A 27,424-nucleotide genomic window follows, 5' to 3' on the forward strand; every position below is an offset into this window, starting at 1 on the left:
CTATGGGAAGATGTTTTCCAAAGGAGAAACAATTTACGATAATTAGAAATTTATAAAATGTCTTTAAACATGTTGGTAATGGGGATAAGAAAACACTTGCTGCAGTGTAATCAGTTATTAGCAGCTGATCATTTATCTCGATGGATAGTTGCTGCTGGTACGGGGATACACGTGATAAAAGGACTCTTGATTAACTAATTTGAATATCTTTTGAGAACAAATTCTGAGTTCTCTTTTTTCTCCATTGTAACAGATCCGTACATCTGTGAGATAAACATGGAATGAATATGGAAATGAATATTATTGTGGGAGTGTAGCCCTCGAATGCTGCTGCTGCTGTCCCAGTCCTGGCCTTGGGAAGATGCCTGGGATGGATCTCATAGGGAAGGAACCTTAAAGATGCTGGCTGGGAGGAGCTGAGGCTGTGGGATGCAGGGGAAGCCTGGTGGGGGATTTGCCAGGATGTGGAGTCTGGAGGGAGAGGACCAGGCTGGGCCCTTCCATCAGCCCCTCTTTGGCGTCTGGAAGGAGCAGGATAGCAAAACTCTGGAGATGCCTGTGAGCACCAGCAGAACACCACAGCATGTGATAGCATCCCTTGATAGATGGGTTTTTTAAACACACAGCCTGCTCCTGCCTCCCCGGGAATGGGAATCTGATGCAGGTCTCAAATCTGCCCTCTGTGAGATCCCATTACGGCTCCTCTGATAATGCTTCGTAAACCCTGATTCCATTTTAGATGCTGAAACCTCACTCTCAGCATCTGTGCTCTGGATCATTGGTAGCCCTGGGATGGGCCCTGGGGTGACCAGTGGCACCAGTGGGGGCCAATCCCTCCTCCCTCTGCTGCTGTGTTGTTTGCTGTGTGCTACGGGTGCCGGGGTTAAAGATATGGCTGGAGCACTTGGGAAAGCACAAGCTTGTATTCCTCTTTTCTGGCACAGCAGGCAAAGGGAGGAGGTGGCTGCTGATAGGGATTCAGTGGGATGTGGTCTCAGTCCCTCTTGGTTTCCCTGGCAGCTCCCAGCCCTCCATGCCAGCCACCCATGACCTCGCTGAGTTCTGGAGCAGCTCCTGCTGCCCGTGAGTTATTCATCGTCCTCAGCCACTAATGGACTCCATTCAGCGGCTTCTCCCTCATTCCCCCCCCCCCCCCCCCCCCCAGTGTGATTCATGTAGTGGCTGGAAGCAGATTCCTTTTGGCAGTGAGAGTCCCAGATATTTTATATTTACGCATCGTTTTCTTCCCAGGATCTCAATTTCCTCCTCCTCTCATCTCTCCCTTTCTCCCTTCAGCTCCATCCATGCTCAGATGGGGTCGTGGCTCTGGCTCTATCACCCACCATCCCTTCCCACGTGCTGCTGAGGGTGGGGGATGCTGGCTGCATCTCCTCCTGCAGGAATGGGAAAGGGATGCTTGGAGGTGTTGGCGCTGCTCCTTCTCAGCTGTATTTACTGCAGCGAGGAGCAAAGTCCACGTAGCTGTGGATGCAGTTTACAGGTAATTAAACTCAGCTTGGTGAGGATTTAAACATTAATATTGATGCTAAAGTTTTTAATAAAATATAGGGAAAGAGAGAAAGAGGTATCGATTTTTATAGGCTTTTTATTTTTTCTTTCCTCTGGCTTCATTGTCACAGGGAATGTGTTGATGTGAGCATGAAATTAGGGTGTCCTGTGCTGGCACGGGGTCTGCAGATGGGGACAGATACAATTCCAGAAGGATGAATTGTGAAAGACTTAAGAAAATGCATTCAGGATTGATCCATGTGGTGAGGCTGTTCTTGACCCAACCCTCCTGGGCATCCTCAGTGGTAGGCACAGGCTTGAGGACAACATCCTTTCCTTGGGAATGGTGCTGAACCTCCAAGGTTTCCATATCTTCTTCTGCATTCCCCATGTTGCTCTCTCTCATGGCTGGCTCAGGACACAACCCTTTTAACCAGGCCACTGTCTGTGTGTCTGGGCTCATTCCAACATCTTTCCCATTCCCACTGTAGCCTGGGGGGTCCCTGAGATCCCCCAGTACTGTGGTGGCACCGTGGTCATCCAACCCCTCCGCAGCCGTTCCTTCGCCGCACCAAAGGCTGTTAAAAAGATGCTGACGGCCGTTTTTCACTCCCTGCTTCTCTGTATACACACAGGACCTGGCTTTATCTGCTTTCTCACCAATATTTTTTTATATAACAGTGAAATATTTATATTGTCCAATAAAAGGCAGTAACTTGCAATCTCGCACAAATTCTTCTGAGACCGGGAGCTTCGTTGTCTGAATTTTCCACCCGGCAGTGACCCCTGGTAATTGGCTCCATACATCTTTGGCATCAGGGATTTACATAAAGGGGAGGGAGTGATGGATGGCCGGGGTCACCCCCCTGCCCTGTGGCCTTGGCTGGCAGGGGAGGCTGCTGGCTCCCTGTGCTGGCTCTCCTGTCCCACATCCCATCACGGCACAGCCAGGTGGGTTTTGGTGATGCCAGGGAGGAAAGAGCCAAATCCCTCATGATTCAGGCAGCCACAGCTTAAATCCCCACGGTGCTGGGGTGCAAGACTGGTTTCATGGGAGTTTTGAGCTTTTGCTGGGACATGATAATGCAGCAAACTGCAGATCCTGCAGCCCAGGACCAGCTGCTGATCCTGGGGGAGGTAGCTCCTTCCATCACATACCAAATTTGTCCCAAAAGTGCCCATTTTGGGAGCAGGACAGGCAGGTTGGGGACTGGTGGAATTGCCAGCAGCTGGAGCTTGGGGCACAGCTGAGCCCCAGGAAGACACCTCCTGACCTCAGCCAGCAGCACCTCGACCCCCAATTTATCAAAAAGCAATTAATGGCCACCCCCCGCCCAGTTTTTATGGTGTCTGTCTCTTCCACCGACTGCAGGGCAGTAATTAGAATCTGTCTGATCAGGTTTCCATAGTGGGAATACGTCCTCTCACTACATCTCCCCTCCAAACAAAGCCTTTGCCACAATTTTAAGGTGCCAACCTAATTTTTTTCCAGTTATTTTCACCATGGTACAAGCTGGATAAAGACCAGGACATCCCTTGGGCTGTGGAATTTACCAGGCAGCACCCAAGAAGTCTCTTCCCACCGCATCCACCCCATCATTTTGATTCGATTTTATTTTTTTCCTACATTCCACCAAAATTAAAAAGCCATCTATATCTTAAAAACCTTATTTATGAACACTTAAGCGTAAGTAAGTCATCGTTGGATGGCTTCCCTCCCTGCTGATGGATGGAATCTGGCACCGGGGTGGACCGGGAGGGAAATCTGGCAATACAATATGCTGTGCTTGACTATTTTGACACTCGGAGTGCGATGTTTTTTTTACAGTTACTGATGAGCTTATGGCACTGCTCCTTTTGGAGAATCGAGGAGGAGGCTGGGGCTGAGAATATTGATTAGCGAGCTCCTGATTATCTCAACAACCCTCTCGGCTTGCCTTTTCTTTTGTGGGGAATACAGAATTTCTTCAATTATTCATGTGAACCCCCTTGTCGATACTGCCAGCGTGACACTGAGCAAAACTGGTCCGGGGGAATTGTATTGCTCAAATTCAAACTCCAGCCCTCCTAAACCCCCTCTATTTTATCTCCCCCCTTATTTTTCTCATTGTTTTTGTCCATCTTTGGTTTTTGTTTTGTTCCAGAAGGAGCTTCCTTGCTTTGGTGCTGGCAGGGTGGCGGGGGGAAAACGCAGAGTCTCATAAACATTTAATTGAACTCAGTTGGGAATTTAGGATAAAATGTACCTGAGGTTCAGGAGATTTGCTGTTAAGGAATTAACTCGGCAGGATGGCGGATTTCCCTCCCCACCAACGAGATTTTTTTGGAGCTGTAGATATGAGTGACTAACAAAAAGGAAGTTAATCGGCCACAAAGGCAAATTTAAACCCTAACCTTGGGGATTTCTGGCTCTCACCACCTCTGGTATCTATTGGGTGAGCAGAGCTGTGGGAAAGGCATTTTTTGAGGGGTGCAGCATCCTGCTGGATGCAGTATCCACCTGGATGCATCCCAGCAGCGAGGGAGGGAATTTTGGGTTTCGAGGCGTTTATAAAAAGCAAACGTCGAGCGTTTGGCACGGAGCTGCTGGCACCCAGCTCGCAGCCCAGATGGGGGGAGATGGGTTGTTTGTTAGAAAAAAATGAATTAAAAAAAGACGAGAAAGGGGGAGAAGAAAAAAAAAAGAGCAACTCGAAAATAGCTTTTCTTGGAGGCTGTGCGGGGAGGGGTGTTTCTACCAGCCTGGCTGGGTGGGAGGGAAAACTGGCAGCATTAGAGGGAATGCTCAGAGGAGTTCTGGGCAACGGGGCCAGGACCTGCCCTCACCACCCACGGTCCTAGGGATGATCTCAGGCCATTCCCACCCTGCTGGATCTTCAGGAGTTGAAATGGGAAGATCCCTAGGAGGGAAAGACTGGACAGAGCTTCCAGGCAAGGCATGGAGCCACCAGTGCTGGGAGGTGCCAGAATGGGCCAAGATGTGTCTGAGAGGTGCCAGGGTGTGGCCAGGAGATGCCATGATGCTTTCAGGTGCTGCCATAGCATGACCAGGAAGCACAGTGACACGGCCAGAAGGTGCCACGGCCAGGAAATGCCTCGATGTCACCGGGAAGTGCCGGGAGGGGCCGCGGCACATCCAGGAGATGCCGTGGCACGGCCAGGATCCCCTGGATGAGGTTGCACTGGGGAATCTGAGGAGGAGCCGAGCCACTGGGGTGGGACAACATGGTCCCAGCCCATCATACTGCCAGGGCAGATTTCTCCATCCTGCCCCAGGTGCTCCACACCCATGTGAACCTTGGCTTTGGTCCCTGATGGTGGCAAGAGTCTCATGGCACTTCAGGACACCTCTTTTCACCCTGGCAATTTGGTGTTTTATTTAGGGGCTGCTTCCCTTACCCCTCTAATGTGCTTGGATGGAAATCCCTGGAGAGCTGCTGGTGTTCTGAGCTCGCCAGAAGCGACACATTAGGATCTGTCATCTTCTGAGCATTACCTGGTTTTAAATCTGTCTCTTTGGAGCTACGGAGCTGCATAGGAAAATATTAAAGTAAACAATAAGTGGATTTACACAAATGTGACTGATTTCCATATTTTTCATCACTTCATTTTATTACCGGGTTTACGGATATGCTCATTTATTTATAGGGCAATCCAGTATTGATTCATTCCGATGCACTGTGCATAAACACATAAAAGAGAGTGATAACAATAGGAATACATTTTCAGTCTTTTAAATACTGCATTTTTTCCAATAGTCTTCATTAGATCCGCTCCAGGAATATGAGCAATGTCCTTTGGGAAGCCCAGGCGGCCCCTCTGTCCAAGTGGCTCTGGATTTATGGGGGTGTCAGGGAGAACAGGATGCTATTCCCAGTGCACCAGCAGCAGCTGCTTCTCCAGCTCTGCCACCTTCCTCCCACCAGGCAGTTTTTCCACAGGAGATTTTGGGGGGATTTTAACCCCAAAAGGTGGATTCTGCTCCCTTGAGGTTGGGTTTCTGGGCTGTTTTAGTGCCAGGCAGTGCAGGGTGGGCACCAGTGAGCTGCTGCTGCTCCTGGAGCCAGACTTAAGGGGCTCAGGACTCTGTTCTTCCCATTTGTCCCCTCTTTTCCCTTCCCTTTTTTCCTTCCCTTTTTCACTTTCTTTTTTCCCTTTCCTTTCCCCCCTTCCCTTCAGTCCTTCTCTATTTACCTTCTTTTTTCAAATGTTTTCCTTTTTCCTCCTTTTCATCTTTTTCTTCTCTCTTTTCTCTCTTTCTGCTCTTTCCTGGTTCTTCTCTCTTTTTCTTTTCCCCCTTCTTTTCCCTTCTTTGTCCCTTGTCCCTTCTTTTCCCTCTCTTTTCCCTTCTCCCATAGGGAGAACCGAGTGCTCCATCACTTGAATCACAGGAAGGAGCCCATAAACTCAGGGTGATGGATGGCAAACATTCCCCCTCTGCTCCTTCCCCTAAATGAGAAGGAAAAAAAGGGAAAAAAATATAATTTTTAATCATTAACCTGGAGGGGTGTGGATGGGCCTGTTAGGCCCTTTTTGTCTCTTATTCCTGAATACATCTTCTAAATATTTAGGCTCTTACATATTTTTTTTTCCTTGAGGAAGTAGTAGCAGGACCAGGAGAAGAAATGATAAGCACAGAGGATAAACCCAGCTTTTATTTTTTCCCCCCTCTTCAACTAAAGGGCAGCTCCTTTCTCTCCCCAAAAGCAGTTTAATGGCAACAGCTTGAGAGGGACAAAGTTTGAATATCCTTGTGCCGGAGAAAAGAGCAGAGCGAAAGCCCTGCTAATTACAAAAGTTGCTTTATGAAAGATAATTCAAAGCAATAATTTAGCAAACATAATCAAGTAGCGCAGATGGGGATTTTGATGAATAGTTTGCAACATGCAATTAGCAGCTCTTGCAGTTACATATCATTAACCCTCAGAGCACAAAAATTATTTTCTCATTATTAGATGAAAAGGTAAAATTAAGCTGACTAGACAGTAAAGGAACAAACTACAATTAATTACCTTCATTTATTACAGTCATTATTTTAAACTTATTTTTTTTTACTCTGATAGATAGATGAAAACATCTAAATTAAAAGTTTTGTTCTGCTAAGTGGGAGGTGAAACTTTGTGATGCTTGGGGTGCGGGGCCAGCCTGGCTCCATCCCAGCTCCCTCCCAAATCTGGGGATCAGTGGGAACCCCCTCATCACCCCCCACCATCCATGCCAGGGATGCAGAGTTTGAGCATCCCTGCCTGTATCCCATACCAACCTGGACCACTGCTGTCATCCACATGGGGAATTCTTGCTTATTTCTGCAGGAAAATATTTTTCCACAAGCATAACTTTCCAGGAAATTATTTTTCATCGAAAATAATTATGGAGGGCTTGCAAGAAATCCAGACTTGCTGGGAATTAACTTGCCCAGGTGGCACCTTCTCCTGGTGATGGTCAGAAATCAGGCTGTTCCTCATTGGGTTGGATGCTGAAAACTTTGATTTTGGGATTTGTGTTGGTGGCAGATGGTTCAGAGCTGCCAACTGTCAGTGAATGCACTAAAAAAAATAAATTCGGGGAAAAAGAATGGAGGGGAAAAAAAAAATGAAGGAAAGAACCAGCTCGAACAGTCGGTGAAAAAACAGGGATTAAGTTATGGTGGGGAGGGTGGATAAGCTTGAAATATTTTCACTGCTGTGGGGGTTCAGCCCAAGAAATCCTGTGATGCACAGGAAGGAAAGAGCTTGGGCACCTTCTCCTGAGCCAGCAGGGTTGGGATGATGTGAAAGAAAAGGGAGGGGGAAAATAACCTAATGAGCTGAGTGTTCTCTGTCTCTGCTCCCAAGAACTTTGCCAAAACAGTGTTGAACTTGTCAGGCAATATTACAACAAAATTAAGAACCAGCAGCAATTTTCTCTCATTCGGGATCCCGCGCTTTATAAAGTAAATTATTAATGCATTTTTTTTCTCTGTTAAGCAGTTATTTGCAGCAGTCTTGGTGTATTTCTCATTAGAAATAACATCATCTAAAGAACTTATATTGATTCTTCTTTCCCCCACCCCCTTTTTTTTTTTTTTTTAATCTCTGAATCATGGACGTGAACAACATATTTCTGTGATGTTCCCTTTAACTAGAATTCTCAGGCTTTATTTTTATATTATTGATCTTTTTGACATGAATTGCTTTTTGGCCTTGTGAAAATCTTGGGAGCTGCTCCTGCCTTTGGAGGAATGGGGGGAGGGCTGTGGGTTCTGGGTGGTTCTGATGGGTTTGGGTGGGATGCAGTGTGTTTATGGGGGGGGGGGGGTGTGATGGGTCTGTGGATGCGTGTGAGGGGTTTTTGTGTGGCTGTGATGGATCTCTGGGGGCGTGGGATGAAGCTGTGGGTGCACAATGGCTCTGTGAACACCTGTGGTGGATTTAAGGACTTGGTTGGATACGGAGGCACCACAGGACCCCAACATGTGTCTGGTTCCTCATGGTGGTCCATCTCCATCTCCCAGAGCTCTCCCGGGACAGAGGCTCCTTCCCAATCTCCCCCTCCTTTCCACCCTCTCTCTCTCTCTCCCCAATTTCTTTACACATCAGCAAAAAAACAAAAACAAAAAAAACCCAAAAAAGCAACAACAAAAAAACACCACCCAAGGAAAACAGCGAAGGCTTGAATTAATTTTCTTCATCACTTTTCTCCAACATTTAGGGTCTCTGTTGCCGCTTTCTCCCCCCATCCCCGACAGCTGTTCCTCGACGCTGAAAAAGAGCTCATTTGTAGTTTACTGCCACCAGTATTTAGATGGAAATAACCCACTACTTATCCTGCACTTGATCTGGTGGATGTACGAATAAACTCTCCGCCGGTGTGATGCAAATCCCGCGCCTCTGGAGCGGGGATGCTCAGACGCTCCGAGCTCGCTGCCGCGCCGGGAGGAGAACCGGCTGCGCCGGGGGAGTTTTACCATTTTGTCAGTCAATTATAATAATATTTCTGCTTCCAAATGTTTAAAAAGTTGGCTTCGGAAGGTATAATCATGGCACAGAGGCCAGCCTGACAATAGTAATTAATTAGGCTATTACGCATTCTGCAGTGATAATTGCTTTGCTGGAAAGTCACCAGCCATGAAAAGGACCCGGCGCGTAAATGTAATTTATCAGACGGCGACGATCCCGCGCCGCTGCCGCGCCTCACCTTGAGCCCATGGATGCTGCGGAGGGAGATGGAGGAGGGAAAAAAAATGGGAATTAGGAGTACCTGGATGTTTAATGCCGAGGCAGAGCTCGCTCAGAGCGGGCGCTGAGGGCTCTGCAGGCGGGCGGGGGGTTGTGTCGCTGATGATGGGTGGTGATGGGGAGAAGGGAATAGTGCCATCCTGATCCCACTGAACCAGGGCTGCCTCCAGGGGACACTCAGCTCCCACCGTTTTTAGCCATTTTCTCCTCTTTTTAGCATGTTTTCAGACGTTGCTTTCTTGGATGTGAGCGCAGAGTTTGGTCCTCAAGAAAGTGAGAATTTCAGTGTTTTAATTATAAGAGCTTGATTTTGGGGCTGGTGTGGGCTTTTTCCAGGTGTTTATTCAGCTCTGTGTGAGGAATTACTGCAGTTTCAGTGTTGGGTGAACCATCCCTGTGTGGGACTCAGAGCTGCTCCAGCAGGAATCTCCCCTGACCTTTAAGTAAATTATCCCCCAACCAGAAAAGATCACTGAAAATGTTAAATATCTTTTCTTCTACTGACATGTCCTAGAAGCTTAGTGGGATTCTGCAAGAGCCAAGTGGGTGCCTGGCTCACCATCCTTCCAGTTGTCCTCACTGGTGGTGCCCTGGCACTGACTGGAATGTGCTGGAGCCCAGCTCAGGGGATGCTGCAGGCTCCTTCCCACCCCACACTGGGGGTGCTCAGACCTCCAGAGGCATTGCTGAGGAGAGGGAAAGGTTCCCCTTGGAAAATGCTTTGTCTCTACCATGTGACATGAGGAATGAAATGCAGTGCAAGCAGCTGGATTTGGAGTCTGGGCCAGCTCTTTGCCCCTGGCATGGGTTAGGGGTGTACAGGGTGATGGAGAGGGAATGGAGAACATTTGGGCTGGATCTTTGCTCTGCACCCTTTGGTCCATATCAGCTCAGGGGAGATGAAGCTCTTCAGAGCAGCTGGGGCAGGTCCAGGCATCCCCATGGCCCCATGTCTGCTCCTGCTCCCCCTCCCCTCCTGTGCATTCCAAAGGGTTTGGGAATGGGGAGGTCACACAGGGCTGATGCCACAAGCAGCCCAGCACTGCTGTGGCCCCACATCCCTACAAATCCCCCATCAGGGCTCACCCCACCGGCAGATTCAGCAGGCATGACTCTGTCCTGCTCCAGCACACGGCCACTGCTGGCTCCTGGCTGCCTCCTCCTTCCTTTCCCCTCTTCACTATTATTATTTTAAAGCACCCTGAAGCCAAGCATTTTTGCAGAACGCTGAAGAAAAGCCCCCAAATTCCTCCTTTGCTGGAACCACGGTGCTGAGAAAGTAGGTTTGTGTACGAGCCGCTATAAAAAGACCAGCTTATACAATTTTAACAATAGAAAAATGATCTTTGTGCTCCAGTGCCTGCGAGCTCTGGAGGAGAAGGCAGCTTGCTCAGGTGGCTGCTGGATTACAAATAAGCAGTTTGCTTTGGGTTGGAATGACAAGCAATGGCAATCCGGGCTGGCAGGGTGAGCCAGGAGCTCTGCTGGCACAGAGGAAGGAAAAATGCTCTGGTGTGGGAGCTGCTACTGGACTGAGGCCCAAAGTTCAGGGTTTCTTTCATAATTAGGCCATCAGTGGCTTAAGAGCAATTTAATTGATTATTTCCCTGTCACAACAGTGTGTCTGCTGGGTGGGCACCTCTTCCTCCATCACCGGCTCGTGTGAGTGCCCAGTTTTACTCCAGCTGAATGTTTTCCAGCTGGGAATGGGTCACTTCCATCTTGATGCCTGTGCCCTCATGTCCCTCTGGTGCCTCATCCTATCCGCTCCGGGTGGGGCTGGATGTGAGGGGTAACCAGGGGGGACCTGGTGGGCAGCAGCCCCTGCCCCGAGGTGTCATTGCTTTGAAAAATTAAAGAGAATAAATGATTCATGCTCATGAATGTTGGATGGGAACACGCAGCAGATTAATGTTGTTGTGTTATTGGGATGAGGCTGGTGTGAGTGTCACCAGCACCCCGGAACCTCAATGGCCAAGGGGGACAGGGGCAGGAGGACACGTCCCAGTCCTGGTGTGAGCATCACCTCCACACCCAGGTCCGTCCTGGGAGGATGGCTGGGGAAGGTCGTGTGCCGGATCCCGCCCGGCAGGCAAAAAAATGGGCAGGCTTCTTTATTTCTTATTTAAGCGCCAACATTAAATTATAATTTTCATTTACTCAGAGCACATCAATGATTTAGGGTGACGTGACATGGCAGAGGCACGAGGAGTTTAGCCACAGGCAGCGAGCGGCTGCGCGGGGCACGGAGCCGTGCCGGGGGGACCCCTGTGCCGGCTGCGGCCACACGGATCCCGCTGGCTCACCCGGTTCCTCCCTCCAAGCCCATCCCTGACCCCTTTATCCCTCTGCCCGCAGGTGATTGCACTTAGTAAGAGAAGCAAGGAGGCTGAGACGGCTTTCCTGAGCGTTTACAAGCAATTGCTCGAAGCTCCAGGTAAGCAGCGTGGTGGCGACCTGGCTGCCTAACGAGTCGTGTGCCGGTGCCCAGAGGAGCCAGCGAGGACCTCGGCACCGTCCCTGGCACGGCTGGCACCGTCCCTGACACGGCTGGCACCGTCCCTGGCACGGCTGGCACCGTCCCTGGCACGGCTGGCGTCGCTGACCGCGGCCGGCGCATGGTGCTCTGGAGATCCCAGCCGAAGAGAGGAGAGGAAGCAGCTTTTGCCATCGCTGTGTTTCAGCCCCTGAGCCAAATGCATCTTGACGTTAGGAAAGGAATACATTTGCTCAGCCCGTGTAGTAACACTGCGGCTATTCCCACTTGTCTGTTTGATGGTAAGTTGACCGAAACGCCTGAGCGCCGGCTTGCAGCACGAGCCACGGGCACATCCTTCCTCTGTCACCCTGTGCCATCCTGGGAGGGGGAAACTGAGGCAGGGGGTAGCCCTGAGATTGGTGTTGGCAGAGCTGGTCCTAGGGAGAGGCGAGGGGCTGGGAACCCCCTCCTGCTGCTCCCTACTTTGGGGGGGGTTCATGCGTGCCAGGCACGGAGCGTCCCCCGGCACGTCGGGGACTGAGAGCTGCAAACGGCTGAAGACGCGCGGAAAGGCTCCTGCAGGGCCACTAATTCATTTTCCAGACATTTAGGAATAACAAAATGTTTTAATGATTTCTTAGGGGAATTAGGGAGATATATTTTTGTCCTCATTAAATTTTCTCCTGTGCTACGAGAACCAAATGTCAGTTTGGTTTCCAGAACCCAGTTATCTTCCCTCCCCACCTCCCCGCACTCACCCGCCGGCTTCTCCAGCCTGCACATGGATGCACACCCCAAAACTGCATCCCTGTGCTCTCTGCACTCCTCCTTCTCTTCTCTTCTCTTCTCTCTGCTTTCCACAGCATCATGTCTTGTTCCCCTCCTGCTCCCCAAATCCTCCCTCCCACAGTTCATCCCCGTCTGTTCCATGTCCATATGTCTCTCGACAGGCGACTCTTTGTGGAATACTTTCCAAGCGCCACATAAGTCCTGATTCGACATTTTTTGCTTTGAATGGCTGCTGTCAACACAAATCTCTGGCAGAGACTGTAACAGAGCCTGATTGCTCAGCAAGTATTTTGATAAGTGAGCTGGCTGTGTGTCTGTAATTACGGGAGAAAACCGTAAATCTTTTGGATATTGTTCACACAGATGTGGCGTGAAGGGAAGGGGGGGAAGCAGTAAAATGTGTTAAAAGCATAATTAATGTCATTGTTGTTGGGGATGATTTGATTTAAGGCTGACTTTGACTCGTGGAGGGATTCGTAGGGCTCTGGTGGATGTGTTTGAGCAGGTTGGGATGAGGTGGCAGAGGAGAGGCCATCGTGGTGGAGAGGTGACAACACTATGGAGGTACTGTGGTTGTCCCGTGGGTGCACCACGGGTGACCTGTGCTCCTCCTGGAGCCAGGCAGCAACAGCATGGAATGTGGGCTGGGTAGAATGGCCCTGGCACCGGCATTAGCTGGTGATCCCCAGGGATACAGGTGCTCCCTGGAGCTGTGCCTGCTCAGAAGAAGGTGAGGAGCAATCAGAACTGCCCCGTCCCTGTTAGTGAACATCCAAAAGAGGGCGTGGAGATGGTGAAGGGTCAGGAGGAGGAGGAGCTATGTGAGGAGCATCTGGGGGCTTTTGGTTTGTTCAGTCTGAAGGAGACTGCAGAGAGCCCTCATCCCAATCCAGAGCATCCTCACGAGGGGCAGTGCAGGGGCAGCTCTGATCTCTGCTCCGTGAGCCGGAGCAGGACCCAGGGAACAGCTGGAGCTGTGTCAGGGAGGTTTAGGTTGGCTGCCAGGGAAAGGTTCTTCCCCCAGAGGGTGCTGGGCACTGCCCAAGCTCCCCAGGGAATGGTCCAGGCTGCCAGAGCTCCAGGAGCATTTGGACCCCACTCCCAGGGTGGGATTGTTGGGGTGTCTGTGCAGGGCCAGGGGCTGGACTCCTGGATCCCTGTGGTCCCTTCCAACTCAGGATATTTTGTGACTCTGCGATCCTGCTGCAGCGCCCCCGGTGCCACTAAAGGATGGCCAATGACGCCAGCTAGTGGTGGCACTTATACATGTATTTATTTATTTATTTGATTACTATGAATAAACTGCGTATATAGTGGGTGAGGGTAGGGAGTGATAGATCAGCGTGCCGGGGCAGGGACTCACTGTTTCCCAGGGGAGCTGGCTGTGCCACTGGTGGGTGATGCTGCACCCAGAGTGTGTTCAGGCACATGTGTCCCTCATGTCACCCACCACCCATCTGTGCTGCTGGCCAGTGCCAGGTCTAACCTGTCCCAGTGATCCATGGATCAAGGGACTACATCCCCATATCTCCCATGTGGTAGCAGAGCTGGCCCCACAGCCAGGGGTGGCGTTTCCCAGTGGATAGGCAGTGTGACATTAGCTCAGTGTAGTTATTCCACCTGGGAATTTGGCATCTGCGCTGCCCTGGTTGTTGCAAAGGTTTGCTCTTCCCTTCCCAAAGCTCTGCTCCCACCATTTCATCCCAGGCTGGCAGCTCCAAACAGGTAACAGCACACAGGGGCATCACCCCAGCTGTATCTCACCAGCAGGGCTGCAGCTTGTGGGAAGGAAAATGCTGATCTGAGGAAAATCCCTGGTGCTTTATCACTCAGACCCATTTTCCCCATATTACTTCTCATCTTGGAGACAGGAGGAGTTGCTGGTGAGGATTGAACAGGGCCTGTCCCAGCATTTATCTCCAAGGAGGCAGCTCACAGGCTGGCACAGAGCCTCCTCCCAACACTCCCAGGGCTGGGGAGTGCAGGGGGGACCCTGGCAGCCCCCAGAGTGCAGGGTTTAATTAACCATACCCTTATCTCCACTCATGTACTTACAGGGGGTTATTAATGGCTGTTTGGGGCTGTGCTGCATCGCTGCCATCCTGCACCTTTGGGTGGGGAACCAGCCTGTGGGATGATGAGCTGAGACATGCCAGGAGCTGAAGGATGCCTTGAGCATCCCAGGAAGGTCCCAGCTGCAGCCAAGTCCCTGATTCAGTGCCAAAGCTGGCAGCATTCAGCATCTGCCTCTGGATCCTCATGGCCAGAATCCTGGCACAAGCCTCTTCTTCCATCCATTCATGGGGTCTTTGTGATGTCCAGAAGAAAGAAGGGATAAGGTTCCCTGTGGAGGAGGATGCTCCAAGGGCTTTTGGCCTGGCAGTCACTAGTCCTGGGGAGAAGCTGTGTAGTGGGTGCTATGGGATGGCAGGGCAGCACTGGGGCAGGCAGACCCCCAAATCCCATTTGGAAGAGTGCATGTCTTGGCATTTCTTGTTTGCAAGGAGCATCCATGTGGGCATGGACCAAATCTTGGATCTTGGACAGGTTCACCCCAAAGTCATCCAGTGCTGTGTTTGCCCTCAAATCCCATGACATGGCTTCCTTCATCCCACACTACTTCCATCTCAGCCAGGGACTTGCTGAGCAGCAGAGCTGCTTTGTGTCCCGTTCTGAGTGGGGGCAGCCAGGTGTTGGAAGTTTTTTCTATCATTGTTATTATCTTTTACCCTTGGATGCCTGCCACGTGTCTGTGCCATACAGTCGCATGCCCAACTCCATCCCACTTCCCTGTTTGTCTAACTTTTTGACCCTGGAGAATTCAAATCTATTTTCTTTCCTCTTCTTTTCCATGAAAAAAAAAAAACAAAAAAAACCAAAAAACACCAAACCTATATTAACCTGGCTCAATAGGAGGCATTTTCTTGAACTTATTAAAAAATCCAGACTTGTAAATTAATTTGTTCATGTTGTACAATGGCAGTGCAGATGGACTCATTAGCATGCACACAACAAATAATTATAGATGAATTTTTAGCTGGCCTGCTTAATGGGCTTGCTGGGTTAATTATGTCAATGTATAATTACATCAGCCCTGGGAGACATAATGGCACACCCCGCTGAGCAGACACTAGCTAATGATGGTGTAATGCTGACAGAGGGAAGACGGACGGCTCCGGATGCACCTGCTTACCTCGGCACAAACCTCCATTGTCTGTGCCCAAACCAGCCCTGCCGGAGCCACCGGGACCCCTGGGTGCCACTGGTTCCTGCTGGGAGGTGATGCCCCCGTGCCCTCTGTGCCTCGGGGCTGGCAGTGAAAGGCAGGACGCCAGGGATATCCCCATGGCTCCTGGAATGGCAGGATTCAGGATGTCCCCACGGCTCCTGGAATGGCAGGACTTGGGGATATCCCAGTGGTTCCTGGAACGGCAAGATTCAGTATGTCCCCATGGCTTTGGGAAAGGCAGGATTCAGGATATCCCCATGGCTCCTGGAATGGCAGGACTTAGGATATCCCCATGGCACCTGGAATGGCAGGACTTGGGGATATCCCAATGGTTCCTGGAATGGCAGGATTCAGGATGTCCCCATGCCTTTGGGAAAGGCAGGACTTAGGATATCCCCACAGCTCCTGGAATGGCAGGACTTGGGGATATCCCCATGGCTCCTGGAATGGCAGGACTTGGGGATATCCCCATGGCACCTGGAATGGCAGGACTCAGGATGTCCCCATGGCACCTGGAATGGCAGGACTCAGGATGTCCCCATGGCTCCTGGAATGGCAGGACCTGGCGTGTCCCCATGGCTTTGGGAAAGGCGGGACCCGGGGTGTCCCCACGGCACGGGGAGGTGGGAGAGGGCCTGTGCAGGGCCATCCCCGCTGCTCAGCGCCCATCCCACATCCCGCAGACCCCGCTCCTGTGCTGGAAGCTGCCCGGAGCCTGGAGGATCGGCTGCAGCAGCTCCAGCGCCTCGACCCCGAGCCGCCTCCGCTGAAGGATCTCAGCCGGCCCTGGAAGAAGCACACGGAGCTCTCCGGCACCAAAGGTACCGCCCTGCTGGGGAAGGGTGACACCAGCCGGGCCCGGCGGGGCTCCCCGTGCCGCCGCTGAGCATCCCTGGGATGCAGGGTGTGTCCCAGGGCCAGGAGCTGTCCCCTGCTGTCCCCTCCGCAGCCGTGTGACTGTGTCCCCCCGCAGAGCGCAGGGAGGGGAAATCGCCGGCAGCCGAGCCCCCGCTCCCCGGCCTCGACAGCAAAGCGCCGAGCACCGAGACCTCGCTGCCCAGAAATGAGGCAGACAAGCAGAAGTACGTGAGTGCCGGGAATTGGGGTGGTTTTGGGGCGCTGTGGGGACACGTGGCTCTGTCCCCGCTCCTGCGCGGGGGTGTCTGTCCATCCCCGCGGTCGCATCCTGCTCAGAAACCTGACACCGTTTCAGACTCTCCCAGAGTCCGTCTGTCTGTCCATCCCCAGTCCAAGGTGGTTTTGGGGAAGCAGCAGGCACAGGCACAGGCACAGGCGGGGCAGGTCCTGCCTGTTGTCCCCCTTGCCAGGTATCCCTGGCACGTGGCTTTGCTTGGACTAATGGATTGAATCCAGGGAGCTGGATGAACCTCATTAGATGACCTTTTAATTTGGAGACTCCCGGCCTTCTCGGTGCCTTCATTGCTATTCCTTAACACGCTGCACCGGGAAACAAATGAAGAATCTTTAAACCCTAAATTGCAGATCTCTGCGAGTAAGTTCCTGGCAAGTGCAGGCTATAAATAATGCAGAATAACTTTTCCCTGATTGCTTCCCCCTCCTCCAGTTAATTACAGGTGGGGGTGGGCTGCCATACCCCCCCTCAGAAGGGTTTCAGCTTCAGGGATCAGGGACTGTTTTCAACCTAAAGTGAATTTTTTTACATTTACGGCCATAAACCCCTTAACACTGGGAGGACAACGTGGCCTGAACACATCCTGGTATCCACTGGTGGGTCTTTCCTAGCTTCAGTGAGTGATGGGGTAAAGGAGGGGATGCTTGGAGGGGCCTCTGTGTGATTTTGGGGGGCTGTGGGCACGGCCCCTGGCACATCCCTGGTCTCTCGCAGGGGCCTGCAGGAAGCTCAGGTCACCTTGGCCGCTCGGCTGGGGGAGGCAGAGGAGAAGATCAAAGTGCTCCATGCAGGTAGTGGGTCTGGGACAGGGGCTGCTGACTCTGGAGGGTCCAGCCCCCACCCCAAGCTCACCCTCCTCTTCATCTTGCCAGCGCTGAAGGCCACCCAGACGGAGCTGCTGGAGCTGCGCTGTAAATACGACGAGGAAGCGGCGTCCAAGTAAGTTCCCAGCAGGGCTGGGTTGCACTCAAAGCTGAGCTGAGCCACTTTTGGCAGAGCTGGGGCATCTCTGTGGTGGCTACTTGAGGAGCTGAGATACTTCAAGCCACTGCAGGAACATCCTGGGTTGTGGTGTCACCAAAACTGAGGGAAAAACAGAAAGTCTCCAACAACATCTTTTAAGTGTTGGAGAACCAAGGCATTACTTTATTCTGGCCACGATGTGAAAAAGAAATTATTTCATCCACACATGCCTGGGTTGCGCAGTGAAAACTCATTCAATCACGCATGGTTCTTTACCAGACCTCTCACATATTTATACATAAAAACCCCACAGAAATTCACATTCATTGGTCTCAAAGGACACAATTTGAGTATTCAATCTTCTATTAATCCCTTCACCTTCAATGCTAATTGGGTCCTCATCCTTTGGTTCTCTTACCTTTTCCCAGGCCAGGTGTCTCCGACTCAGTAGGGGGGAAATGTTTGTTAATGTTTTCTTATCTCCTGTTTATCTCCTGGCTACTCCCAATTCTTCCTCTGTGAACAGAGTCTTTTGAAGAGAAACTTCAATTCCCCTCCCCCTGGGCAAAGGTGAACAAGCCTCTGACTAAAGTTCCAAAACAAATTTTGAAAGTTGTATAATTTCCACCAGCGGGGTCTTTATCCCTAAGCCTCCTGCTCTTGGTCTGGGCTGTGTCTGTGCCTCCACACCTCTTGTTTTCTGTCACAGGGCAGACGAAGTCGCCATGATCATGACCAACCTTGAAAAAGCCAACCAGGTGAGCCAGGAGCTGACTTTGCAGGAGCTGGTGGGGTTGGCCCTGAGGAGCCCGGGGTGCTGCATGCACCCCAAGCATCTGTGTGACCTGGATGTCTGTCCCCAAAACTGATAAAGGGTTGACAGGCACCAGGATTGGGAATTCATGCAAAGGAGACCTCAGGTTTCCTCCCCCTGCTGGGAGCCCCTGCCCTTGTGTGGAGTCAAGGGTGTGTTTGGAATTCTGCCAGGTTCCATTTGGCTGCTGGAGCTGGCACTTGTCACCTCCAGCCTCTCACAGGTGTTTTAGGCCACAGCCCACACTGTTCCTCTGTTAGATTCTGGTGTAATCCCTCTTGGTCCTGTCCATTCCTCTTAATTAGTTTTATTTAATTCGGAAAATGTAGGTACAAATAAATGCATGTCAATGATTTAAAAAAAAAAAGAGGTCTAAAGAATCATTTGCATAAATAAAACCGTAATTTTGGGTGGAAAAAAAACGGTGTCCTGGAGGTGCTCTGCAGCCAGTGCCCAGGGATTGGGATCAGGAACCGTTTTAGGACATGGGGACTTTAAATACCTGGGGGGAGCTTAAGTACCTGGGCTGGGTTTATGATGTTGGAGGTGGGAATGGGATGCTCAGGAGAGGCACAGCCTGGGGCAGATCCTGGATCCTGTGTGGAGTGGGATGAGCTGCAGTGCCCGGTCTGATTCCTGTTTTGTTCTCTTGCAGCGGGCGGAGGCAGCACAGAGGGAGGTGGAGAGTTTGCGGGAGCAGCTGGCGGCTGTCAACAGCTCCCTGCGCCTGGCCTGCTGCTCCCCGACGGGCACCACGGGGGTGAGAGCATCCCCGGGGCCAGGAGCACCCCTCGGGGCCAGGAACAGCCCTGGGGACAGGAGCATCCTTTCGGGCAAGCAGCGTTCCACTGCAGCTGGCAGCATCTGACACAGCCAGGAGCATCCCATTGCACTTGGGAGTACCCCACTGATGCAGGAGCACCTTTTTGTGTTTGGGAGCACCCACCATGTTGGGGAGCAAGCCCAAAATGCCCGAGGAGTGTTTCCACCCTGAGGTGGTGGTGCTGGCTGTGCCCTTCAGCGTCCCATGGAGAAGGGGACGTGGACCCCCACAGCACCAAAAGGCACCTGGGAGATCTTTAAGGGCAGAAGGAAGGACTTTCCCTCCCAGGGCTCCGTCACTAGGGTCACCAATGCACCAGGCTGAGCTCTGGGCTCACCTGCTTGCTATGAGGACGTGTCCAGTGGGGAGGGTGGCCCTTGTCCCCTTGTTGGGTGGCCGGGAGCTGATAGTGTCCCCTCTCCCAGCAGGACAAAGTGAACTATTCCATGTGCTCAGGGTCGAGGTTGGAGGCAGCTTTGGCTGCCAAGGACCGGGAGATCCTGCGGCTCCTGAAGGACGTCCAGCACCTCCAGAGCTCGCTGCAGGAGCTGGAGGAGTCCTCTGCCAACCAGATCGCCGAGCTGGAGGGGCAGCTGGCTGCCAAGAACGAGGCCATCGAGGTGCGCACGCGCGGGCTTGGGGCGTTCTGGGGATGGGGGACTCGGGTCTGGCTGTGCCGGCTATCCACAAGGATCCGGCTGCAAGGACTCCCCTCCTCTGCTCCGCAGAAGCTGGAGGAGAAGCTGCAGGCACAGGCAGACTACGAGGAGATCAAAACAGAGCTGAGGTATGGCTTGAGCGGCACCCGTGGCTGCCTTGCCGGTATCCCGGCACCCTCGGTGCACTCCCACAGTTGTGACACTCAGGCACGGCTACCATGTCATGCCCTTGTCTCCCTCCCAGCATCCTGAAGGCAATGAAGGTGGCCTCTGCTGGCTGCAGCCTCCCCCAGGCAAGTGCCGTGGCACGTCCCGAGGCGCTGGCTGGGCAGTGCCAGCCCTGCCGACGGTGCCTCCGCCGCCTGTCCCCATCTCTTGGCTCCTTGCAGAGCATCTCGAAGGCAGAGGAGGCCCTGCTGCTGGGGAAGGAGGCTTTCTACCCCTCCCAGAAGTACCTGCTGGAGAAGCCCAGCCTGCTGACCAGCACTGGTAGGGATCCCGCTGGGAATATCCATGGGAATGTGGGCGGCAGGGACAGATCCTGCCCTGGCTGTGGTGGGGTAGGGGAAGGACAGGGGGTGGGATGTCACATGGGGAAACAGGTGGGAGCTGTTTGGCTGCAGGGCTGTGCCAGAGCCGTGGCCAGGAGGACCCTAGTGTGTCTCCTTCTCTCTCCTTCATCTCTAGAGGAGGATCACTCCGAAGACGAGTCGGGAAAGGATTCACTGGGCATGGAGCAGCCATACCCATCCCCCCACCACGCCCCAACCGACGACCCCGCCTCTCCCACTCCCCTCCCGCCACCGCCTGGCCCCGGCATGGCCCCCGACGGTCCCCGGACTTTCTCACTGTCCCCCTTCCCTGGGGGTGAGAGGCTTTCAGGGGACCCCAAGGCCCCCCACCTCCCTCTGCCCAGCTACAAGAGCGAGAGCAGCAGCGGGGGACCTCCCTTTCCTTCCTCCTTCTTCGGGGCCAAAAGCAGCACCGTGCACCCCGTCCCCGTGCCAGCCACCAGTGCCACCAGCCCGCCCGGCGAGCCCTCGGAGGGCAGCGCCGGCAGCTCCGCCGAGGAGGAGCAGCTGGACACGGCTGAAATCGCCTTCCAGGTGAAGGAGCAGCTGCTGAAGCACAACATCGGGCAGAGGGTCTTCGGGCACTACGTGCTGGGGCTGTCGCAGGGCTCCGTCAGTGAGATCCTGGCACGGCCCAAGCCCTGGCACAAGCTGACGGTGAAGGGCAAGGAGCCGTTCATCAAGATGAAGCAGTTCCTCTCCGACGAGCAGAACGTGCTGGCCCTGAGGACTATCCAGGTGCGCCAGAGAGGTGAGTGGTTGGGGCGGCCCTGGCCAATGGGTCCTGTCCCGGGATGCTGCAAGCAATGCTGGAGGCATCCCCTCCCAGTGCACCCCAGTTCACCCTGGCAGCACCCTGGGGTGCCCCATGCTATGGCAGGAGGGCTCAGCAGACGGTGACACTGGTCCCACCAGTGGCACCCCAGGATTTTCCCTGGTGGGATGGAGCTGGCTGCCGGGTGGGATGAACTCTGGCAAACTGCAGCAATTAACAACAACCCACGGCTGTGGAAGCTGCATCCCTGGATGTGCTTTACTCATTTATTCTGACAAGTGCCATTTAATTATTCATTAGACTGTTCTGTGCTGTATGAATCAATGTGCTCGGGAATATTTCGTTAAAATAATGAAGTTTTAGAGCTGCAGAACCTTGGTGCGGTGTTGGCACTGCCATGGGACAGTGATTCCCATCTCTGGGGACAGTGACTGCTGGTGATATCTCAGCAGTGGCAGCTGGTCACTCAAGTCCCCGTGGTGGCACCAGGACCGGACAATGCACACCCATGGTCCATGCACCTGCTGGTTTCAGCCTGGAGAGCTCTGATTTATCCCCTGGATCTGATCCATCATTAACGCTTCTCCTGCACAGCCAGGAGGGCACAGTGCCAGGGATGGGGACAGGTCTCTGCTCCTGGTGGAGAGAGGGTGCCCTTGGTTGGGATGAGCAGGGTGGTGGGAGATGCCGTGCCGGAGGCAGGAGCTGGCAGCCAGGGCTACCAGGGCTCCCTGTGCTCCAGTAGCGACTAATCGGGAGTGACATTTGTCTTCAAACCAGCATCCCTAAAAATAACTGAACATGAGGAGCAGTAAACACTTCCTGACATACAAGTGGAGCTTGTAAAACCAGCACTGGTGACAAAGCTGTTATCCTGCCTCTTTGATCAGGTAGCATCACGCCACGGATCAGGACACCAGAGACCGGCTCCGACGATGCCATCAAAAGCATCCTGGAGCAGGCAAAAAAGGAGATTGAGTCGCAGAAGGGAGGTAGGTGCTGCCATGGAGGTGGCTCCAGGGGTGACCAAGTCCCTGCTCTGCCCTGTGGCAGCAGCACCCAAGGGGGTGCCAGTGACTGGGGGTGTGGGTCCCATCTCAAATGGAATGTTTCACCCATTGACATCCATGGAGAATTTTAAGTCATGTTGGAAAGAAATACCATGTGGGAAGGAAGAGCCCCCCTGCAGCAGAGTTCAGACCTGGGCTTTCAGAAACTTTGGATGCAATCTTTTCCTCCCCCGTGCCCCAAACCAGATGATTAAATGAGTATTCAGGATCCATCTGGCACGAGGAAGCATTAAAGCAGCTGCTCTCGCAGTCAATTACAAGAAATGAAATACATTAAAACAGGTAGTCTGCTGAGAAAGCAGAATCCCGGAGAATTAAATTAGACGGGAACGGTGGAAAAACAGGCAGGGAAAACAAACATGTTTGTCTATCGCATTGTTGATAATGGGATTTATTTTGCAATCGTCAAAAAAGAACTTGGCTTCGAATTGGGCTGTTGAAGCTTTTGCTTTGTGGGTGCTGCTGGTCCAAACCAGGTTGGGATAAACCACTTTCCTCCTGCACTTTGACTTGTGGCCACGCAGTGAACGACGAGTGCTGCTTCTCGGGGCTGCCCTCACTCCTTTTCTCTGCAGGGGAGCCCAAAACACCGTCAGCATCGCAGGCAGTGGCCAACGGGGCAGGCGGCAGCAGCTCGGAGGACGCCATCAAGAGCATCCTGGAGCAGGCGCGGCGGGAGATGCAGGCACAGCAGCAGGCGCTGCTGGACATGGAGTCGGGGACCAGCGGGCGCGGGGGGGACGCGGCACCTGCCGAGCGCTCCACGCTGGCCGCCGTCAGCCAGAACATCGCCCCTGCCTACGTCAAGCAGGAGGAGGGCAGCGGGGCCAGCCCCGGCCCTCCACAGACGCCCCTGGCCGTGCTCTCCCCCGCCGCCTTCGTCCAGAGCATCATCAGGAAGGTGAAGTCGGAGATAGGCGATGCCGGCTCCTACTTTGACCAGCACTGGGCATCGGAGCGGAGCCTGCTCAGCCGGCCCTACACCTCTGTGTCACCTTCGCTGTCCTCCTCCTCATCGAGCTACTCCAGCATGGCCAATGGCCGGGGCTGGCCGCGGGGTGAGCCCGGCGAGGGTGGCACCAACGAGGACGAGCTACAGCCGGCGGATGAGGAGCCCCAGCGGCTGTCAGAGATGAAGGCAGAGGGAGCCGGAGCGGAGCCGGCATCTGGTGGGCGTCTGTCCTACTACCCCACGTACGTGCCACGGACCCTGAAGCCAACGGTGCCACCACTGACACCGGAGCAGTACGAGATGTACATGTACAGGGAGGTGGACACGCTGGAGCTGACCCGGCAGGTCAAGGAGAAGTTGGCCAAGAATGGCATCTGCCAGAGGATCTTCGGAGAGAAGGTACCAGCCTGGAGAAGGGGGGTCTGGTGTCCCCTCTGCTCCATGACCCAGAGCCTGGGGCTCACTGATGGCCTTCACCAGCTCCTTCCTTTTCCCTGGTCTGTTTCCCTTTGGAGGCTTCTGAGTCCTCAGGGTCTGACCCAATCCCAGTCTCACAGTGGCCACCACTAATTGGTCAGAGTTACTTCCCACCAAGAAGCCCAGTCCCCTGAGCAGAGCCCTTTGGAGACCAGCCTCCCACCCCACTGGGTATCCCAGGGGGGCCCATGGCAGGAGACAGACGGTCCAGACGTTCTGTGGGGCAGTGGGTGGCAGTGGGTGGCATCCTGCTCCCCCTCCCCTGACAGGGGGGTAGAGGGCAGGCAGTTTCCCATCAGCAGGGGAGTGCACCCCACCTTTGGTGAGTGATACCTGCCTGGTGCCCAGGTGCTGGGACTGTCCCAGGGCAGTGTGAGTGACATGCTGTCGCGGCCCAAACCGTGGAGCAAGCTGACACAGAAGGGTAGAGAGCCGTTCATCCGCATGCAGCTCTGGCTGACAGACCAGCTGGGCCAAGGGATCAGCCAGCAGCCCACACCCTCCCAGGGTAAGTGACATCACTGTTCCCATGTGTCATCAGTGTCCCCACACTTTCGTGTCCATCCCCTGCATCCCTGCTCCCACCCCAGTACTGGGAGGAGATGTCCCTGCCAACTCTAACACCATCACCCAGATCCTGGGAAGCCCATTTTATCCCCAACCCCCTTAATTTCAAAAAAAAAGAAAAGGCTCATCAAAAATCCTGGACTTTGTGCCCGACATAATGAAGTAACTGGATTTTTTTTATTATATTGGTGACATTTTCTCTAATTATTCCACCACCGCCACCTCCTGCTTTGCTGTAGCCACTGGAGAAGCTTGGCTGGTATCCCTCTTCTCCAGAGGGCAAAGCCACGGGCATCTCCCAAATGTCCCTGCTGGGTCCCTGCACTGTCCTCTCCCTCTGACCACTCTGTGTGTCACACAGCCAGCCCGGCAGAACCCCAGCCGTCCCCCTCGCCACCCCCCAGCCCCGCCGAGCACTTGAAGGGCTGCCAGGAGCCTCTCACCCTGGCCTTGGAGAGCAGCAAGGAAAACCAGCAGCCCGAGAGCCGTTCAACACCTGTACTGAGTGGGAAGACGTATCCCAATAGCCAGGGGCCCGTGGGCATCCAGGAGATTGTCGCCATGTCCCCCGAGCTGGACACCTACTCCATCACCAAGAAGGTCAAGGAGGTCTTGACGGACAACAATTTAGGTGCGGACCCTCTCTCTGCCCAGGTTTTTGGGAACTGCTGGTGAGAGACTATGAATCCAGCACCCCAATTCCTGTAGATGCAACGCCCACCCAGATGTTTTTTTCTCTGGGTGCTCATGGAAATTCCAGGAAGATACTGGCTGGGAAATGGGGTGCACCTGCTCTGCAGGGGGACTGCAGCACCCATCCTGCTGCTCTACCCCCTCTAACCACTTCTGCTTCTCCTCTGCCAGGCCAGCGGCTGTTTGGGGAGAGCATCCTGGGCCTGACGCAGGGCTCGGTGTCCGATCTCCTCTCCAGGCCCAAGCCGTGGCACAAGCTGAGCCTGAAGGGGAGGGAGCCCTTCGTCCGGATGCAGCTCTGGCTTAACGACCCCCACAATGTGGAGAAGCTGCGTGACATGAAGAAGCTGGAGAAGAAGGGTGAGGGATGGGGTGACACGGCCCTGCTGGGTGAGGGGTTCTGGCCAAGGGGGGCTCCTGGGCTGGGGGGTGAGTGTGGCCAGCTGGGTGTCCTCTCCTGCAGCCTACCTGAAGCGCCGGTACGGGCTGATGAGCGCCGGCTCTGACAGCGAGTCCCCCAGCGCCCGCTCCGAGTGCGCCAGCCCCAGCGTGCCGCCGCAGGACCTCAGCATGCTCCAGATCAAGAAGCCACGGGTGGTGTTGGCGCCAGAGGAGAAGGAAGCCCTGAAGAAAGCCTACCAGCTGGAGCCATACCCCTCCCAGCAGACCATCGAGCTGCTCTCCTTCCAGCTCAACCTCAAGACCAACACCGTCATCAACTGGTTCCACAACTACAGGTACAGGCACTCCCGGGCTTTGGAGGTCTGATGGTGCTGTGCCACGGAGGGGGTGTCACTGTTCCCCTTCCAGCCTTCCCTGTCAGTCTCCCCAGATAAAAAGTACAGACCCACAGGAGGTCCCCAGGTGCACCCCAGGCTGATGGGTGGCGATGGCTACCTTGACCAAGTCAAGCATCTAAAGATGTTTCCATGCTCCCACCCACGTGTTGACCCCAGGGTGGGAGCTCTGCAGAGGGGGAGGGAATGCCTTATGGAGGCTGCTGGAAAACGGGATCCATTCCCAAAGCAGCCCAGCCCTGGGGAGCAGCACAGGTTTCATCCCTAGGTGGTATTGTAGTGGCTGGAGACGTGCGGTGGCCGTGGCATGGGGCAATGGGTGGTTGCTGCCACCCCTCCGTGGTTGTGTCCCTCAGGTCACGGATGCGCAGAGAGATGCTGGTGGAGGGCACGCAGGACAATGACACGGACCCAGAGCAAAGTGGTGGGACAGCCATACCCGGCCGCCGGGCCCCCCACAGCCCCGATTCGGACACGGAGGATCACAAACCCATATTGGTGGAGGGCGAGCCCCCCTGCGCCGCTGTGCCCGCGAAGGTCAAGGAGGAGCAGGGGGATCCTGGCGGCTGGAGCCGCCGGCGGGACTCGCGCAGCCCGGCCGGAGCGGCCGAAGGGACCGGACCTCCCCAGGAGGAGCGGGGGGCAGCCCCCCACGCTGCCACCCCCAGCGCCAGCAGCCTCCCACGGCGGGGAGGCCGAGCCGGCGCCGCCGCTGGGGGACCTCCGCCACCGCCGCCGCCGCATCCCGACAGCTCCCAGTCCTCCACAGGGTCATCCCGTTGCAGTTTGGTGGTCTCCCCAACATCACCCTCGGCAGCTTCCTCACCTGGCCTCACCGGCTCAGCCTCACCAGGACCATCCTCTGCCGGGCCGGTCTCGCCGGCGCTTCCACCGGCTCCCGGCCCCCGGCTCAGCACCAGCGTCCAGCGGCGCCATGAGAAGATGGCCAACCTCAACAACATCATCCACCGCCTGGAGCGGGCTGCCAACCGTGAGGAGGCCCTCGAGTGGGAGTTCTGAGCCCTCCCCCCCACCCTAAATATATATATATACACCCCCACACACACATATATATATATATATTTTGATAAATGCAGTGTGCACCGAGAGGTGATGAGTGGCCGGCGCCACGGAAGAGGAATGCCCGTGGAAAAGAGGCTCCCCTCTATGGAGCCCTCTCACACCTCTGGCTTTGTTTTAAATGTGAAAAACTGGGAACAATTTTAGAAAAGAAAAACAAAACAAAAAAAAACACAAAAAAAATATTTATAGACCTCTTTTAGATATTTTAATAAAAGGATACTTTGGAATTTATTAACAGCTTAAGCTGCTTTGATATTAAAGATAGCTATAAAATCAAGATGATGTAGCAGTCGTGTCATTAAATGTACACTGAAGTCTTGTAGTTTGCCACTGGATGAGATTAAAAACAAATAAACAAACAAAAAAAACAAACAAAAGCAAACCAACCCACAGAAAAGACTTTTTGAGCAAAGCCATCAAGAAGCACTATGAGACTGACCAAATTTAAGAAACATTTGCGGTTTCCACCTGTCTGTAAGACACTGCATCGCTTCTGCCCCAGCCAGAGACTGCACCCTAGTCCCTGAAGACTCTAAAGCCCCCAGTGCCATCGAGTATGTATTTAGTTCTGGTGGTTCATGTTTTTGGAAGCCTTTGTAACACAGAATGTCCCGTGTGGTTGTATATGTTGTAGAAATGTCTGCAATAGCCTTCTGGAACAAGATGTAGCATGGTCCCAACACCGTCCCTCGCGCTTCCTGCAGCTCCCATCCGGCGCGGTGTGGCTTGTGCCAGCTCCCAAAGGAAGAGAGAAATTGAGGCAAAAGCAAAGAAAGCAACTTGAGTTTGGGATTTTGGGAGTG

General features: G+C 53.7%; 1 protein-coding gene across 1 annotated transcript; it reads left to right on the top strand.

The window, feature by feature from the left end:
* Window positions 1–1,402: 1,402 nt before the first annotated feature.
* On the top strand, window positions 1,403–27,352 carry CUX2 (cut like homeobox 2). Its single transcript, XM_062504094.1, has 19 exons — window positions 1,403–1,501; window positions 11,085–11,163; window positions 15,907–16,044; window positions 16,197–16,305; window positions 17,091–17,167; window positions 17,249–17,315; window positions 18,049–18,097; window positions 18,809–18,913; window positions 19,405–19,596; window positions 19,705–19,763; window positions 19,880–20,124; window positions 20,323–20,958; window positions 21,873–21,974; window positions 22,628–23,403; window positions 23,830–23,989; window positions 24,410–24,679; window positions 24,913–25,101; window positions 25,205–25,478; window positions 25,895–27,352. The coding sequence occupies exons 1-19, from the start codon at window positions 1,403–1,405 to the stop codon at window positions 26,556–26,558; spliced, it is 4,290 nt and encodes a 1,429-aa protein (XP_062360078.1). The 3' UTR covers window positions 26,559–27,352.
* Window positions 27,353–27,424: the final 72 nt, after the last annotated feature.

The sequence above is a fragment of the Cinclus cinclus genome, chromosome 17 (assembly GCF_963662255.1).
Source record: "Cinclus cinclus chromosome 17, bCinCin1.1, whole genome shotgun sequence".
In the NCBI taxonomy this organism is placed as follows: domain Eukaryota; kingdom Metazoa; phylum Chordata; class Aves; order Passeriformes; family Cinclidae; genus Cinclus; species Cinclus cinclus.

Excerpts from the sequence above, each read along its gene's own strand:
- CUX2 (XM_062504094.1), top strand. The coding sequence starts at position 1,403 with ATGGGAAAGGGATGCTTGGAGGTGTTGGCGCTGCTCCTTCTCAGCTGT. Across the intron at positions 20,959-21,872 it reads TATCCAGGTGCGCCAGAGAG|GTAGCATCACGCCACGGATC; the intron begins GTGAGTGGTTGG and ends CTCTTTGATCAG. Across the intron at positions 24,680-24,912 it reads CTTGACGGACAACAATTTAG|GCCAGCGGCTGTTTGGGGAG; the intron begins GTGCGGACCCTC and ends CTCCTCTGCCAG.